General features: G+C 46.0%; 1 protein-coding gene across 1 annotated transcript in view; it reads right to left on the bottom strand.

Annotated features, from left to right (window-relative positions):
- The window catches only part of LOC142817848 (uncharacterized), a 190,872-nt gene that overhangs the window by 9,055 nt on the left and 163,338 nt on the right, over positions 1–18,479 (bottom strand). The window contains exon 3 of the mRNA XM_075895726.1: positions 710–814. Within this exon, the coding sequence (XP_075751841.1) occupies positions 710–814 (105 nt within the window). The remainder of the gene's footprint in view (positions 1–709; positions 815–18,479) is intronic.

Below are 18,479 nucleotides of genomic sequence, written 5' to 3'. Positions count from 1 at the left end.
TTTATGGGTTCGTTTTTCTATGTTGACAGGACATGAATCAGAACAGACCAAGTAGACTGGCATTAACATCAACACGTATCTGAAGATCCGTAAATTTGTAGGAAGAGTTGACATTGCAGTCCCACCCTCTGACGTTACTGTTAGCATATATGGGCACAACACTGTAGGAAAACTCAATCGAAGATAAGAAAGCCCCTTTGAATGTAAACATTGCGCAATAATATACCGATTACAGCGCAATTAGGTACGGGCACCAGTCTGTTACTGAAGCTGTGCGCCTGCATCAGTAAACTAACTAAACTAACTTAAAGTTGGCAGTGGTTATTTTTTCAAGTACGGTATAAGACCAACACGAAAAAAACAGGCAAATCAACAGATTTTAAGAAGTACTACGCGCGCCTAAACTGTAAAGTAGCTACCACGTGGCGCACGCAGATGCAAAGCAATAAGCGGCAGCCAGAAATCCAAATGATAACGAAATGCACGTGCCCAACATGGTCGCGGCAACCGCAGTGCCCAAGTTTCTGAATCCGAGTTTCTCAACGCAACGAGTAAGACGTCAAGACACTATACGGTGCATGATGTCCCTCTTTGAGCCCCTTTAGACAAGATAACTATTCAGAGAATGACTGCTGCGAATAACAAAGCTGGAAGCAAGGCGGCCGTTCACGCATTGTTTTACTCACAAAAATGCAAGAGCCATACATACCCGATGAAAAGTCGGTAGCACGTCCGCCTTGAAGACTGTCGGTGATAATGCGGCATATATATGCAACAGTTGCACGGGGCGCCTCCGTACACCACGTCAGCGCTCCTGTAACGAAAGCAAAACTTCTCAGGAAATTAAAGCATGCGTAAAAAATAAAAAGTGGTCTCACGAATAAGCTTGAAGGCGAAGCCACGGCTGGTTCATGTGCCTTTTTATCTGGCAGCCAAGTTCAAGCAGCAAAATAAAGAGGGATCACCTAAACCGGTATCACGTAAACTGGAGCATAAGAAGTCCCAGCTAGAATGGGCAAGTGAACCAACACGAGTGAAGAAAAAAATGCCAGGCCTGCGTGGAATGAGCACAGGCCGAACTCAGCCACCTAAGCTACCTGCCTAACCGCCAGCAGAGCCTGCTCTGTGCTTCAGGAAGATAGACCCATGGTGGCACTGTTCAAGGAACCCGCTCGCTAGAGAACCACGCAACCTTTAACATGTTTCGACTATGAATCTATATAGCGAGGGGTGTTTGGTAAACAACGCCGCAACACCTTGCCGGCCTGTCATAATAGGGGGCTCACCAATTTGATGCCAAATACGGAGCTCGCCATGGTCCTCCAATGTGAGGCGACGTGGTGCGCAATACCATAAGTCCAGGTAATGTTCACAGGTACAGTCGACCCACACACAAAAAAGAAACGGTGGAAACGTAACTCGTACGAACTACGGCTATCACGTGCCCCGTGCCTGAAGCAAGCCATTCCACATGGCGCCGACGAACTGCCGTTTACAGAACGCGCAGCGTGACCAGCAGCGAATGCAAAATGAAGGCGGGTAGCCACATTTCTTAACGTGACATTCCGATATTCACGCGTGCACTCACATGAGCCACATCTTGTGGTGCCATTGCGTAAGGGAATCGTTTTTTGCCGTCTTATCAGCGAGATCTGCGCACGGCGTACTGCGAAAAAAAAAAGAAATCCATGAAAAGATGTACAAAAAAAAATCGCAGGATATGGATCGCTTCTATGCGGTCGCAATTTCGTGCACATTCTGCGCTCTTGAATTTGAAACGCATTACCAGCCTGACTTCAAGTCATGTGAAGAACGTGCGAAAATTATGAAGCAAGTTATATTTCAAGTCATCGTTGTTTCTTTTGATTCATTCGTTGCAATAAGAAACCAGATATACGTCCCGTTTCTGTCACTCGTACCTCAAGTGCACCGTTGTGGTGCATGGCTACGGCGATCTGCTGCTGTCTCGAAAGTCGCAGGTCCGATTCCGGCTTTGACGGTCATATTCAAATGGAGATGAGGACTGTGTACTTTTCGATGCCAGAAAGCGTTACACCCAATTTGCGGATCCAAGCACTACTGCGTGTCTCATACTCATATCTTGGATACGGCTCGTGAAGCCAAAGATGTATATCACGTTCTAAATCTTGCTTCAAGGATTCCAAAAAAGATACTACGCGTGGGATATTGATTGATATGTGGGGTTTAACGTCCCAAAACCACCATATCATTATGAGAGACGCCTTATTGGAGGACTCCGAAAATTTTGACCACCTGGGGTTCTTTAACATGCACCCTAATCTGAGCACACGGGCCTACAACATTTCCGCATCCATCGGAAATGCAGCCGCCGCAGCCGGGATTCGATCCCGTGACCGGCGGGTCAGCAGCCGAGTACCTTAGCCACTAGACCAACACGGTGGGGCTACGCGTGGAATAGACAAAAAGGTTAAAAGAATATGAAGGTGGTGTTTCACAGTAAGTAATATTTCTAATGGCTCTTAGCAGTTAATTTAAACTGAATGTAACTTGGTTACGAGGCAACGGCCGCTATATACAGAGCCGTTCTGACATAACAATTTGGCCGAGGTCGTTGCAGTCGTGTGCTGAATTTCAAAGTCGATACATAAAGGATCTTTAAACAAGTTTCAAATGGTGCTAGTGGACGCCATAGATATACAGCTTGGTTTACAGCGGCGCCATGTTACATCTGAACAGAGTTGGAAAAATAACTTTATTGGAGCCCTGCAAAAAGGTGGACCTTCAGCTCAGGCTGGCCCCAGGAGGCCAAGCACTGTGGGCTTGGTAGACTGTTCGGAGTTGATCGACCTGGTATGGGCTGCCATAGGCTTGCGCACGACAGAGGCAAGAGGGGGTGGGGCGGCACCCCCCCCCCCCGTCATAAGAGGACGGGGGCGCAAGATTTGCCCCATACAGCGGCTTAATAGTTCAATCCACTGTGATTATGATTGCAGGGGTGCTGATTTAATGTGGCCATAACTTAGGGCCGTGGTATGGAAATGTGGTCTTGCTCTGTAGCGTCAAAGCGCTTCTGTCATTACTTTGGCCACAGTACTCTGTTGTTACGTGAAAAAAAAAACATTAACAACTTTGGGAGGCTGCTTCTGTCACGGGTAACATGAGACCTAGCTGGCTCATTATTTTATTTAAACACCTCTGCACGGACCGCATATTTATGAGAAGAGTTATGAGTGCCGACATCTAAAAACGTAACTGACAATCATTGAGAGCTCTCTTTGATGTTGCCGCGGCCATGAAAAACAATAAATGAAAATGTAAGCCAAGCTTTCTTTTGTCGCATGCTAACTTTCCACGCTTTGATTGATTGATTTGTGGGGTTTAACGTCCCAAAACCACTATTTGATTATGAGAGACGCCGTAGTGGAGGGCTCCGGAAATTTTGACCACCTGGGGTTCTTTAACGTGCACCCAAATCTGAGTACACGGGCCTACAACATTTCCGCCTCCATCGGAAATGCAGCCGCCACTGCCGGGATTTGATCCCGCGACCTGCGGGTCAGCAGCCGAGTACCTTAGCCACGAGACCACTGTGGCGGGGCTTTTTTCCACGCTTTCTGGTGAGACGAAATACAGATGATAGGAATATCTGTGGAGAGATTTGCATCACGAAGGTTTCACTGAAGTGTGTTCAGTCAATGGCGAAATTTTTTGTCAGTCGCCCATAGTGTGTTTCATTATCCCTAATAGTATTATGAAAAAAAATGGTGGATACTAGAACTTGTGGTATAGGTAAGTATTTGTCATAGTGTAGTTTTATCACTGTTCTTATTTGTTGTTCCTATGTATTTATTCCTTCATTTCGTACTCAGCTACACAGACGTTCTGTCAGGCCAATGAAGTGTAAATTGAAGATAAATGTTCTATTTTATACTTATTTTTTGCTTATCCACTTTGCTGTATGGATGGATGCTAGGAGCTCTATGAAGCTGTGACGAAGCAGCTTTTCTGTTTGCTACCTCTTTTCGCTTTATAGTGTAAACAAAGCACGAAAAATAAAAACGTCATTGATTGATTGACTGATTATTTATTGACTAATTGATTGGCGGTTCATTCCGCGACTTCCCCACGCCAAAGAAAGCCAGGTTGTCAAAATCGCGCTATAATCTATTTCACAACAGACGCACTGAAAATCACACGGGTTCACTTTTTGAACAATAATCTGAGCCATCACAGATTTGAAAAAAGAACTTGATGCCAAAGTCACCCGTGAAGAACTCAAATAGCTGATGGGCTCTGAGGGCTCTCGAGATCCTTTATTCAGTAAAACGTCGATTGCCAAGTCAGCTCAAGGCACACTGGAGAGCCTTGCGATATTGGTCAAGCTGAAAACAGTGGCACAAGAGGTTATCTACGATCTCTTTAAATTTACAGCTGCCGTACGCAGATGAATTGTCCTTTATGATACGGTAACAGTATAAGGCGGTGAATGCTACTCCGAATCAGTCGCCCCTTGTATTCGGATTTCTTGGATGTAAAATTCAATTTTTGCTAACAAATATGGCACTGATAATAATCATGGCATGCTCATGGAAACAAATACGCGAACCTCTCGCGCTTTGATGACAGTCCGAAAAAACAGCACGAAGCATTCTCGCCTTAGTGCACAGAGAAAAAAAAATTACCGCATTCGCAGAGTGTATGAAGATGAGTGGGCGAAGCGTCCATTTGTCCGGTCATCTGTCTGTCTGTCTGGCCGACAACTTCTAACTTCTATCACACTACAACACGTATCGGACTCATCAAACAATAGTCGTCACACATCTTACCTATCTGCATTTCTTTCCCCGTCTTTCGTCTGCCGCCACTCTGCGCAGCTTTAGTTAGAAGACACAAGATGATGAACATGAAGGGGGATCAGATTGTATGATTCCCCATTTTCTGGGCAATGCCCATCACAGTTGCAGGTGTCTGCTGTTTAAGTTACGCAGTGAATTATGAAATGCCACAGGTCAGCTTCAGGGATGAGTACGTGTGCCGAACCCTGCGGGCCTGTCTCGTCGATGCCACAGTCAAAATCGCTCGAAAACTTGAAAACTTGCTTCTCAAAAAATCTTATTTCCGTAGTTGTCACTGTGTTCTGTAGAGCACATTCCTGGTAAAGAGAAGTTGATCGTGGTGAACGTATTGACGCTTCCTTTTCTTTAACATGCACATTTCGGGCGTACGCAACAACCCTACGTACGCAGCACTATCCGTTGCGTAGGCTGCAAGTGAAATTATCAACAATATGTTTAATTTACCGCATCTTCCGTAGCGAGAAGCGTTTCGTTCAACTAGGCGTGTCATATGGGAAATGAATCGGTTAACGAGTTCTTAGTGCGATTGTATGGTAGCGGCTTCGATAACGGCTGTTGGCATCCAAGTCCATCCGAGTTTAACCTGATCGTTGGATCCACAGTTTTATTTTCTTTGTCATCTTGTAATCAGGCTGCTCTTTCAATAAATATCTCACGAGCGTGATTTTAGCTCCCGCTACGTATCGTTACGTTTACGTGCGGCAGGTGTTAATAGACTCTTTTAGTTGGGCGTACGGAGAAGATGCGTACGCTGTGAAAGTTAGGTTCCGTGCGCCGGAAGTGAAGCGTGCAACGACACTTTTAGTTTAACGTACTATCAGCGTCAAATGAAATCCGAACAGAGGCACGCCTTTGTGGTAGTATAGTGGGTGCCGTCCACTTATCGCTGTGAACAGGCAGAGCTGCCGAACAGGATGCGCGCGCATGTCTTTGGTTATAACCGGACGGCGTGCACTACACTATTGCCAAAGCTTGCCGCTGTTCTAGTTTCATTTGACACTGATAGTACCTTCGTGCGTTTCACTCAACTAGATAAGTCGTAATCGAAATGCAAGGGTTCGGAGTGCTTATCACCACCCCCCACGGTAGAAGTATGCCAGGTCCCAGTGACAACGTGGCCTCTGTGATCTGCGCGAAAGACATCCTGGTGGCCAGGGTGAGGGCCACCAGCGTACAAGTCAGGCCGTGGCGTTTGCTGTGTAGATTTTTTGCATTGTTCCTAGGCGCACTGAATGTGCACGTTCACCTTAGTCGTTTTGAACTTGACTGCGCAATGCGTCTGTTCGGGCACGGCCACACTGTATCAACCCCAGTGTTCTATCCAGCGCTGCTGAGGATGAGGCTTAGCGTACCCTGCAGCAAGTGGTGTCGTTCCAGGTATTCATGACTTTACGCTTACGTCCAAGGCGTGTTATGTTGCACCATGAATAAAAGTACGCACCAAGCTGCCATTTTATTTACGTGTTCATTCGCCGAGAGGCTTGGCAGAAAAAGACGCGTTCCCGCAGACAAGCTATTGAAGGCGATTCTTGTTGATTTTCGTGAGACACCAGGCAATTCCTTCTGAATCATCAGGATGCCGGAATGCGCCGCTTGAATTTACCTTGTCTGGCATGAAAACATCGCCTTTTATTGTGAAGTACGCATGCCACGCATCACGTCCGCTGTTGCTGGCTGCGTCGAACGCCACTGCTGCCACCATATACTCTCGTTCTGGTTTTTTCGAGGTCTCACGAGAACGTAACGTAGTGAGCGTTGCGTTGCGTATGCAGCATCTTGTTTTGGGCGTACGCGTGCATCTCTGGAATCGATACGTTACGTACTGCACATGTGCAGTTCTCTCCCGTGGCTGTGCTGCGTACGTGGGCTCTATTACGTACGCCCAACTAAAAGCAGGCAGATTTAGTTGCACGTCCACAGCCGACGTACGGACGCTGCCTCCCATTGCAAATAGCTGGCAGGCTGTGTCTGTACGGCTGCTGTGGACGCGCTACTAAATCTGACTTGTCTACGCGAGGGCTTACGCACGCATTCATGAAAGAGATACGTTACTTACTGCGCATGCGCATTTCTCTCCAATAGCGATGTTGCTTGCGTAAGCTCGTTAAGTACACCCAACTAAAAGCGTCTGTCGTGCGACAACGTGACGCAAAGCTCTGAACAAAGCTGTGTTTGTAAAGTTGCCCCAAATTCAACATGGCATGAATTGGGTTTCTTTTGTTTCTTTTTTCTAGTGCTATGAGCGATTACTCGAAGAATTTCGCCGGGAATGGACTCCAACATATTTGCGGGAGCCGAATCACGCCGCTATCACAACACGAACTTATGACATTAAAAATGAAATTATGTGCATTACTTGACCCGAGAACGTTGCATCTAAACCCATGAATGCTATATATTCGCCTGTAATGCGTGCGCTATGCATACGCTCTGTTGTGTTCCAGTGTGCAATGGTTTGCTCTTTACCTTCCGTCATCTCCTTCTTTACTGTTGTTGTATCTCATCTTTTCTTGGGTAGACCTGGCCCATCGTTAAAAAGATAGTTGATACAGCTCGCGTTTTTTCTGAAGCTTGTATATTTATTCAATGATAATGATGATGATGATAAAACTTTTTTTTCCTTGAAAGAGTTGTGTTTGTTCTCTGCTTCATCTTTTCTTTGTGTTTGGCTTTTGACGCTGCTTTATTGCTTGATAAACTCAAGTCCATTTATCATTGTTACAACACTCTGCATGAACTTCACTAGGAGTCAGCACTATCGTCAAATAAATAAATAAATAAATAAATAAATAAACATAAATAAAAAATGCAGCATACCCACAGAGTGAATGATGGATAGTGGGGCGAAGCATCCGTCCGTCCATTCGTTCTTGCTTCCTTCCGTCCATGCGTGCGTCTGTGTGGCCGCCCGTGCGTCCATTCGCTCGTCAATGCGTGCGTCTGTTCGTGCGTCCGCACGTCCATCTGTGCATCCGTTTCTGCGTTCGTCCATGCATCCGCCCCTGCGTCAATTCATGCATCCATCCGTCCGTGCAGCCATTCATGTGTCCGTCCATGCATCTGTCTGTGTGTCCGTTCGTCCACCTAGTCAACACTCCACGTACCACAATCTCGCATCTTTTCATCATATATTCCGCATATGCAGCGCCATCCAGCGGATGTTCCAAGTACTGAACGAGAGGTGGCACACGCACACTTTCTCACGGCTTGCGCTTCGTGCCTACTTCCCACCTTTAACCACCTCAAGTTCATGGTATATACTAGTTCACTGTATTCGTGGCACTGCGGCCCAACGCTCCGTAAACCTTTCTAAAACCAAGGAGGGTACGCCCAGCGCGTATAACGTAGCAACCCTTTCTTGTGAGATAGTGCTCTACGTACATGCCAATGGTTGCTAACGGTGAATGAGAGACAGGAGAGTTTGGCTTTTAGTTAACGCGCACGCTGCGAATTTTTTATTGTTTAATAACACAAAGAAAAAATCTCTCACTGGCACCGCCTTGGAGGTCAAAATGTAAGGCTGGTTACACACTAGGACTACTGCTACTACTACAAGAGACGAACGGGTGCTGCTAGAAGAAGCTGCACCCCTAAAAGTAAATAAAAAAATAGTTCATGTCAGCTCGTACCCGGGGCAGCTACATGTGACGCGCGTGCGTGAGTGTGTGAATAGCGGTTGTGAAATTGCGTTCATGCGTGGGTGTGACCGCTCGCTGCAGGTGGGCGCGCAGAGTTACGATTGAAGCCTGGTGGCCAAAAGCCTGACATACAAGAACATTCGTCGATATCGAACGCGAAAACCAAGAAAGATGCGCAGCACCTTTTCATGAAGAAACAGAAAAAAAACAGAAAAAAAGTTCCAAACAGAGTTCCAGTAGGAACATATTGGAGCGAGAGTGCGCTCTTGCTTTCCAAGTTTCATTCAACGCACCAAATTGACTTTCGTGCAGTTTACAAGTGACGCCCACACAATGCCCAAGGCTCCAGCTCGAGACTCTGTGTGTGGTGCGGAACAATTTTCATCGTCCGACACTCCCGACAGCGCTCAGATATCATTCTGGCACTCTCAACACCGACGGCCGTTGAATTGACCAGCGCGCCGTTACTAGGGCGATTTTTGATCGAACAGATTTGCAACTGTGTCCTGTTCTCTGAAAAAAAGAATAGCGACAGAATGCAGAAGAAGAGCAAAATAATACAAAAAGTCGTATTGTACGCGTATTCCCACTTTAGTCTACCTCGTCTTTGGCAGCGTGTGCTTTCCATTGATTTTCCTCGGAGTGCGCTGCGAGAGTACCAATTTGTTCGCATTGATTGCTTAAAGACAAAATTTTTGGACTTGTAACAACGTCACATATTCTGAATTCTTCCTTCACTTCGTGAAGCCCACGTCTGGGATTACTAAAATTCTTTTTAATGAACAAAAAAGAAAACAGATATTTGTTTGTGACTCGGCGAAGGTTGCACGACGCTATATTTTGTTATTATATATTTGGCTTGAAACACGCAGGTGATTTTGTATACGTTCTTTAGCGTTTTCCTGCTAGCAGAAAATTTTCACAAGCGCTGTGGGTGGTTGATAATAGCTTTTCTGGGGCTCTATCGCGTTGAGCATGCGCAGTTATGAAATCAGTAGAGGTTATGGATTAAAAAAAAAGTTACGCCATCTCCCGCTAGAGCTGACCAAGTGTACATGCCAAGCAGCGGAAGCTAACGCATACACTGGCGCTCGTCGCAGGGTCGCGCAGCAGGGAAACTTGGGGATGTGCAAAGCATTCATTCATTCATACGTGCGCACGCGCATGTGTATGTGTGTGTGCGTGCATGCGTGCGTGCGTGTGTGCGCGCGTGTGTGTGTGTATGTGTGTGCGTGTTATCAATGTAAATGTGTCTCGAAACTAAAGCCGCACCTCCCCCAAAATGTTACGGGAGAGCACACAGAGAAACGAGGTTACCGCTAAGATATATTTGCACGACACCAAGCCTAAACAAGATGGCAAGCGAGAGAGCACCCCACATCCCAGAATCACGGCGCCTTTCTCGCTGTCTGTCTTGCTTCTTCAGCGTATGTAGTCTTGTAACAATACATTTGGAGGTTTTCATATAAAAACGAAGACAATGAGGGGTAATGTATAGGTATTGTTGAAGATAAATATGAACAGGTAAATAAAAGATGATGGTAGCTGGTGATGCATACCCATGGCTGACATCCTTTCGTATTAACCTATCTTTTGAGGTTTTCATATATAAAGAGAAAAAATCATTGATTATGTTGTTTAATGTCTCGTGATGTTGGTTAAAGATAACTAATATAAGCTAAATAAGAGATAATGTTGCCTGGTGTAGCATTTTTATGGCTAACAAGCGGTGGTGCCAGCAATAATGGCTATGTCGGCTAGCTGAGTCTAAAGTCTTTTAAGCGATGAAATCACAATTAATGAAGCCCCACTGTGCGACTATTTCCCACTGATGGGTTTCTCTCGTGTATGGCTTTCTCTCGGGGAGCACTACCCCGTGCATGAAATTGTTTCGAAAATTTTGTTGGGTTGAGGTGTCGGACTATATTTAGGTACATAGCTAGTACAAATAGAATAAGCATTCCTGGTTTTGTATGACGTGAGAAAAGCTGAATGACGGCAACTCGTGAAGTCCAATCACCCTTAAAAAACACCAATGCCGAATTTATAAATTATGTGCTAAAAACAGCTGCCCTAAAGTGAAACCCGATGCGTCTCACAGGCAGGCAACGATTCCCGGTTGCGGAGTTCCCGGTTCTTCGTGTACAAAACCGTTGATTGCGTAAATGTTTGAGGTAAGCATGTAGAGTGCACTCGGTGCAAGCAGACTCTTGTTCGGGAGATTCGCCACTTTTTGTGGCACATTCTTGAATTAAGCTTCGTTGCGGTGGCTGTGGTACGTGTTGTCTGCAGCCAGTTCTGCCAGGTTGTTTAGCACCATCTGTATGTAGAAACACTGGTGGGGGGAACAGTCGCGTTCTTGGGAAGGCAGTGGCACCCTTTCTTTATGCAGCAGCGGCATCAGTCGAATGTTTCTGAAACGTTTTTTGCGTCATAAGGTTATTTAGAGCAATTAGTTTCAGGTTGTTTCTTCTAATTAATATTTTAGACGTTAGTTTATTTTAACCCAGCTTTTAGCATCGGCAGCCTTCTTGTAGGCCTCTATCAACTTCTTGAGTTTTATCGTGTCCGCGTCACACAAGACCTATATGATATACGACGAGCCGTACTCCTAAAAAACTAAGATCTTAAAACAAAACAGTCCGCCAAAGCAAAGAGGCGTCGCTGCAAGCATACCTTCAGCAGTGCACGCATCTTTTGTAACCCGACTTATTCCGTGAGACCCGCACACTTCTAAGAGGCTGCTAGTACTCTTGTATTGAGAAAAGAAACGCCACGACGGAATCGAGATATAAGCGGGAGAAAGGGCAGACAAGGCAAACGAGGAGAACTGTAAGAAGCGACAGCCGATCCATCACGTCTCGCGCTGCGCCTGAAAAGAGAGAGGGGACCGCTGCTGCCAGGGACAACAGGGAACTCCACTCCGTGTATTATGTCGCCCGAAGCGTTTGAGCTGAGGCCACAGCCCGCTGCCACAGTCCGCAGTCGAGCGGGGCCTTAAGTGGCTGTAACACCGAAACCTGGACCTCGCTGAAAGTGAGACGTGTACAGCCTCAAAGAAGGCTCTTCTTGTTTACTTTTTCTTTCACCGCTAAGACCCAGACCCGCAGCTTTTACTTTTGTTTACCCCGCCAGCCTGTGTGCGCGCGGCAAACTGCGTGATGCGTTTAGCGCACTTGTGTTGGGAACGTCTTCGTGTTCTCGCGTCGACACCGAGCTGTAAAAACTGTCTCGGAGGAGACGCTCCGGAGCACTTATGGCAGTTCAGACTCGGATTACGGGATAGCTCCACGCCTCGGCGTTCCGCGTCACCCCTACCGAACCTTTAGTGCGCTGCTTAAGCAACGAAGACAGTGCGATGCAGCTTGAACATGGCGCAACGTATGCATTCTTCGGAAGCCCGAAGAATGCAATAGGAGGGCACAAGAGTGCGCCGCTTGACAAATAATCATCAAATGACCACCTCCCTGCTAACCAGTTTCTTGAGCCTTGTGTTTCCAGTATGACGTTGTAAAGCTGGATTATTAATTGCAGCAAATTATGAAGATCAATAATTTACTAAAACACAATAAATTAGCAAAGTAATACGGCAGATTTCAAGAAACAACTTTGTATCCATAAAAACAACCACACAGAGAGAACTCTGACAGCGAGAGATGTTATTGCACTCGTGTTACCTTGCATGAGTTATATCCTGAATGAATTAAACCCTGCTTATACGGTATCAAGTCGAAAGCCACTTGTAGCTTTCTCAAACGTTTATTAGGCACAGTACAGCATGAGGAGGGGGGTCTACAACTCGAAAATTTTCAATCTAGAATGTGCATATACACACGTGCACACACACATACGCACGAATGTACATAAAAAGATCTGAGCTTGGTTTATGTTTCATACACGCTAAATTATATCTGCGTTCAATCTTCTTGAAAAGTGGCACCCTATACACTTCATGCAATGCGGCTGGTGTGCTGCCACGCGGCCGTCAAGGCTGACCGTTGTCGAGGGCCGGAGCAGAACCAAACGCTCTCCCAATGGCCGCAAGCACGTAGTTTATCAGATTCATGAACTGCAGCGTAGTTGATTGCATACGAACAGGTACATGCGATGTCCGGCAGGAATGACGTTTTACTGTTTCTCGACTCGTCCATGGTTTCTTGGGCAGTGAAATGAGTGGATCACGGCTGTACAACGTAAAAAGTGTTTTGTTCCCGCTCCTTCTGCCGTCTCACGTTCTGCCACTGCATGCTTGAATTGGTCTGAGGCACCCCCTCAGCAGGTGGATTGACCTTGCTTCATGTTTCTTCTGCCATAGAGCTTATCATAAAATAAACGTATGCAATGCATTTTAATTCAACTCAAAACTGGTGGAACAATTTAATGAACCTTAATAGTTGGTTATTAACGTGCCGTCGTGCCGGCGTGCCGGCGTATTAACGTGCTGGCGTTCATTTTGTCGCGTCATGCCGGCGTTGTACGCCTGCGGGACTGACGCCGGTCCTGTCATATATACCGCTGCGTTGCTTTGACACATGCGCGTTGGAGCGCGTCCAGCATCCGTCCATCACGAAAAGAGGGAGACGCAGTGTTGCCCGGATAACACATCGGCACGAAATCCAGCATGTCGCTTTTCGCGCCAGTTGCCGTCGGGCCGGGAACAAAGGGAACTTTCATACTCTCTGTCTCAACCTGGGCACGCCTCTCGTTGTATAGTCAAAAAAATAAATGTCAGACAAACGGTCGCGCCATTATGTCAGGAAAAAAGCGTTAGAACCGCGAGGTAAATACCGCCATGCAATTCATCCTCGCACATGTGTCTATCCTTCTCTCTCTCTTTTACTCCCCTCTCCCCCTCCACATGTGTAGGGTAGCAAACAGGACGCATAGTCTAGTTAACCTCCCTACCTTTCCTACATTCCTTCTCTCTCTCTCATCCCCGCACAAAGCACCCGTCACCACTTCGGGTGCTTTGTCGGGTGCTTTATTGAAGTGGCGAACCATGCGGAGAAAAACGGGCGGTGCTTCAACGAGATTAGTTGTTCAATCCGGGGAGAAACGCAAATTGAACAAGTCGGGCAAAGGAAGAACGCACTCGATTCGCATAAGCGCTTGTCCTCATCCCATACACTAAGAAGTCGGCCTGCCGCGTATGTCAGTGAGTTACATCCGCATGAATCATATAGCAAACGTTTTATTGTGTGGATGTCTGTTTCTTGTAATCTTTCTCCCGAAGCAGATGTATCACCACACATTTAGGTAGCCTCCAAAGAACCCAATAACGACGTAATCAGCTTGCTATTAGCCGCACTAGAACACGTGGCAATTAATCCTGGACGAAATATATAATATACAAATAAACTTTTGAAAAAAGAAATGGTTCCTGGTTGACTCTTTGTAAATAAAAGAGAATTATTTGTTTTCCTTTACTTGTGTCTGGACTTTATATTTCTTATATATTGTCACGGGGTCGTGACGTGGCCGAAGACAGGAGACTTCTTGTTGGGATTTAACTGTTTATTTGGGCGAACCTGTGCCCGGTAAACAGAAAGTCCAATTACAGCAGCAGTCTCGCACAGATAGCAGTCTGAGACTGATAGCGGCGAACGGAGCGTCGGCCTTCGATCAACAACTGACAAGCGGCGAAGCGCGTCGGCATTTATACTCCCGCCGTCGAATGTTCTAGCGCTATTGCTGGCGGCGGCGTACGTTCCAGAACAATCTGTACCATTCGCACAGTGGGCGTGATCTTATCGAAATGATCTACTACAGTCCGGAACCCTCTCGAAAACTGCAGGCGCGGTTTGCGCTGAGAATCGTGTGGTGTTTTGGGACGATAACAAAAACTTGGGAAATATAACGTGGCAATATTTCACATGAACCAGCATAAAACAAGTGCATTCAATACATAAAGTTTTGGGTGCTGTCACGCTTCTTGGGCACTTGGCAAAGGGACGCAAGAAACCAAAAAAAATATGAACACCTTCACGTGTGTTTCAGAATGCCCAGCATGATATAGAACACTGTGACAAGTAAGTAAAAATGAAGTGACTATTAGCTTCTTCCAAAAGAAAGCATGAATATAACTGATGGCCTTTCTGCGGTACGAGATCAGTACGTATATAATGCAAGTATTAATCCCTTCAAAAAAAAAACTCTTACCGTTTGTATTCTTTTGACGGGCGCAATGGCATGAAGATGTGCGGATTATTGCTATTTCAGATAAAAATCGCGATTCTTTTTTTCTTTTTATTGCCTTTGGCTGCTACTGATGAGCCGCACAATGTATTTGTTACTTTTCATTAGTACTTGTACTACACATCATTAGTACTTGTACTACTACATCATTAGTACTTGTACTACAATTAACCAGCCCTAGTCTCGAAATTTTTACGTAGAGCCTCATGGGCGACTCCGGTTACTGCATGTACAGACGCTTGCCTCGACAGTCACTGCCTCCCCGAAATCACCTTAACTGTTCATTAGAGTCGCTTTACAACTTTTCGGGGTGCATTTGAACTAATACATCATCGCGATGCTGAAATCGACCGTGTTCAGATTTTCAAGGTGTGGAGCAGCCGCATAAGTTTATACAACCGGGATGAAACACTGAAAACGACCCCTCCTTTTGAAACAACTTCATATCAAAGTGGCAGCACATCGACCTACCTACCTTAGTCTACTACCACCTACGCTCGTGTGGGACGCTTCACCGAATGTTCTTTCTTTTTGACCCAGAACTGATTGCGCACGTTGCGCAACGAAAGTTCCTTACAGACATCTTTGTTATTGGGAAAGCAAGAGGGAACTGCGAGGTTACGGTTCGGCAGTTTAGTAAGGCGCCAGCTCAGCTGTTCTCGCGGAGTTCACGCCTCAAGAATGATGGAAGCAAAAAGAAAGCTGTGTATGTCTGTGAGTGAGTGCGTATGTATGTTGTAAAAACGCTGAACGTGGCCGCGTTAGAGCCTGCATCGTGTCCCTGGGGAGACAGCGCCAGACACCTCATACTCTTCGGGTCAGCCATCAACGAGATTGGAAAAGCCCATTAGGCGTGACGCTAACTTACTGCACATGGGTTCAGGCGCGGTAGTAAGTGAAAGTATATCGGCTTGTATCGCACTTGGTTTCGCCTAAATCATGTCGCCCTTACCAGTCGCCTGGTGAAAATGTAGTTTGTATACATGTTCTTAAGTTTTCGCGACAGGGCGCCGACACATCTGAATGCGCACCGTCCAACGGCTAAGATTGGTAAAATCGCCATCTAGGGCTGCGCGCACTCAAACCGGTGTGTTATCCGTTTGTGTGAGATCCTTGATAAAGCCTCTTTTTGATAAGTTTTAGCTTGTTTAGACTGTTTTATGTGGTATCGTCACACACACTAACCGATCCGTTTCTGTCTGATTCGCTCAGCGGCGCGCATTCGCGCTAGCTACGCAACAATAATCTCTGCTGCTGCGAATGGTGGTGCGTCTTCGTCATTACTAGTAGCAGAGTGCAGTACCTTCAGCGATTCGTGCACACACGGAAGCACACTTACCTAGAGCATTCGAGTGCGTGGCTGTGGACGCTGCTTTCCGCAGCTGCTACTTCACACTAGCTACAAGCTTCTGTTCATGCCTGAATCACAGCGAAAAAGTTCATGTGATATTACTATGTTGCGCATCATTAGATCATCGGTATTCGCATATTTTTTTTTTCAGAAAACGGCAGCTCAACCGGCCGGCTGGGCGCTCTGTACAAGTGTGGCTTAGTCTGTACTTTTCTTTTTTGTATCCAAGATGCAGCACAGGAACGTTGTTCTCGTCGTTTTTCTTGCTGCCAAAGAAGTGAACAGAGGCGTGACGATGGCGACACATGGAGGTTCTCTATATTTACTGACGACACCTACTGCTTCAGCGATTCGGGCGACGACAGAAAGCAATGCAGCTCGAACATGACAGTTTCATACAATAATAGCCAGAGGAAAATTTGGCGCAAGTGCTTACGCGGACTTCATCATTGGCGCTTGTATCACCATGGAAATTATGGTATGTACATGCTTCGGACCTGCTTCGGATGAATCACATTCTTGAGAATCATGACGCTTATTTTCCAAGTGGAAAACAAAGTTATATGAATGTATATCAAGTGAAAAGTTGCTTCATTCTTTTGTACGCAAGTTTTATTGCAAGAAAGTTTTTTAGCACGAGCAACAAATAAAATTTGAATAAATTGAACAACCGTGGTATGCATTGCCCTGCCATAGTGTTCCAAATCTGCTATAAAATACAATAAATTCTTTTTACAACACCTTAGAAAATGTTATTTTTTTCCTCAAAAGGGCAAAGTATGTAATCATGAAAACAACACTACAAAATAGGTGAGAAACACTTAACGTATCTTTTGCTGCAATGCAGGTGCGTCTGTGCAAGGGGTGTGCAACAAACGCCCTTTTTGTTTTGTTGTGAAGTCGAGTCAGAGGAGCGTAACGCTGAATGTACTTAGCTTGCCCATCGTTTTGCAGTCTATTCAAAAGAGTGTTTGAAAAAGCGATTATGAAAAAGTTACACAATCTCCCACTAAAGAGAGCCACGTGCGGATGCGGAGCAGTGGTGAGATGGTGAATGGCGCCCACAGAAACTCGTCCAGGTCACCTTTAGCAGGTGCACCACCATTCAGAACCTCTACCTGACTAACGCTGTCGGTGACCATCGCTTGATGCTGGTCACGCCAAAGACATCGAACGTAGACCTGTGTCAATCTAAGCAGACGCGCTCCGTCTAATGGAAACGTGGAACGTGTTTTCACGAGGAGCGCAGGAAGGGTGAGAGAGGGGGAGGGGAATGCTCATGCACAGTGGGGGTGCGGACGCCGCCGTAGAGTTTTGCAATATACACTATAGGTGAACTTTGGCGCTAGTGTCTGTGGGAGCTGCAACGCACGGCGCTTCAGCGAGCATGGGAATGATGGGTAGTACATAGATTTCTCCAACCTTAGTACTTCTGGCCTGCTTCTTGCTCCGTGTGTGTTCGTTGGCTTAGAGCTGTTTTCTCGCGAAATAAAAATCAACGAATGTTCAGTGGTTGCGCTTCACCACCTTATTTTCCTTTAGGTATACCATTTCGAATCGGGTCATGAAATCGAAAAGAATTCAATATTTATGTGAAAACGAAGCCGAAAGCAGCATCAAACGAAGCCTCAAGTGTGATTTGCCACCCGCAAGTACGAAGATTAGGCAAATCTGTGTACTACCCATCATTCCCATGGTAGCTGAACGATCGCACCACAAGACTACCTTCTAGTAAATTTTAGGAAACTCTATGGACGCCGCACTGCTGGGGAAGCGTTTCGTTGCCTTCACCGTTGACTAGGGAGAGAAAGGGTGCAGCGTAGGAGAAGATATACGGGGAGGTGACGTGAATTCGCAGTTAAAGGTTGGTCACGCCAAACACCAGATTCAACTCCGCCATAAGCGGCTTCTTATCTAAAAGCATCAACTCGGTGCAATATCCTGCACTCGCATGGGACGCCACATCTATGAGCAGCCGTAAATGAACGACGCTCCACTTAAAATGTCAAATATAACTTGTAAAAGCTCCAACATTGCACCAATATAGTGTTCTTCAGCCTCTTTGAACAACAATGGCACTTCTTAAGGGCTTTGCACCGCTCCCCGTTATCCACGCTGCGCAAAAAAACGAAGTTGATACTGCAGAGATTATCGGTAGACACTTCACTGGCCAAGGCTATCTTATCCGAAGCCTGTACTTAAGGTAACAATGATCGCCGTGCGAGATCCTCCTCAAGGTATTATGGTATGAAACTCTAGGCTGTGCACATAGCATTAGGGCCACAACTATAGTTTCGAAGTAAGTATTGTGAAAAAGAGTGCTCACCTAAACAACAAATGTACAAACTTTGACGTTGAACAATGCTTTCCCGTCCATTTCATGATCTGGAATTGCTTACGCAAAACTGCCACTTTAGCAACAGCGATCGCGCGGCGACCTTTAAGTAAGCCAAGTGA

The sequence above is a fragment of the Rhipicephalus microplus genome, chromosome 5, assembly GCF_043290135.1.
Source record: "Rhipicephalus microplus isolate Deutch F79 chromosome 5, USDA_Rmic, whole genome shotgun sequence".
Classification (NCBI taxonomy): domain Eukaryota; kingdom Metazoa; phylum Arthropoda; class Arachnida; order Ixodida; family Ixodidae; genus Rhipicephalus; species Rhipicephalus microplus.
This window is presented reverse-complemented; position numbering and strand designations above follow the sequence as displayed.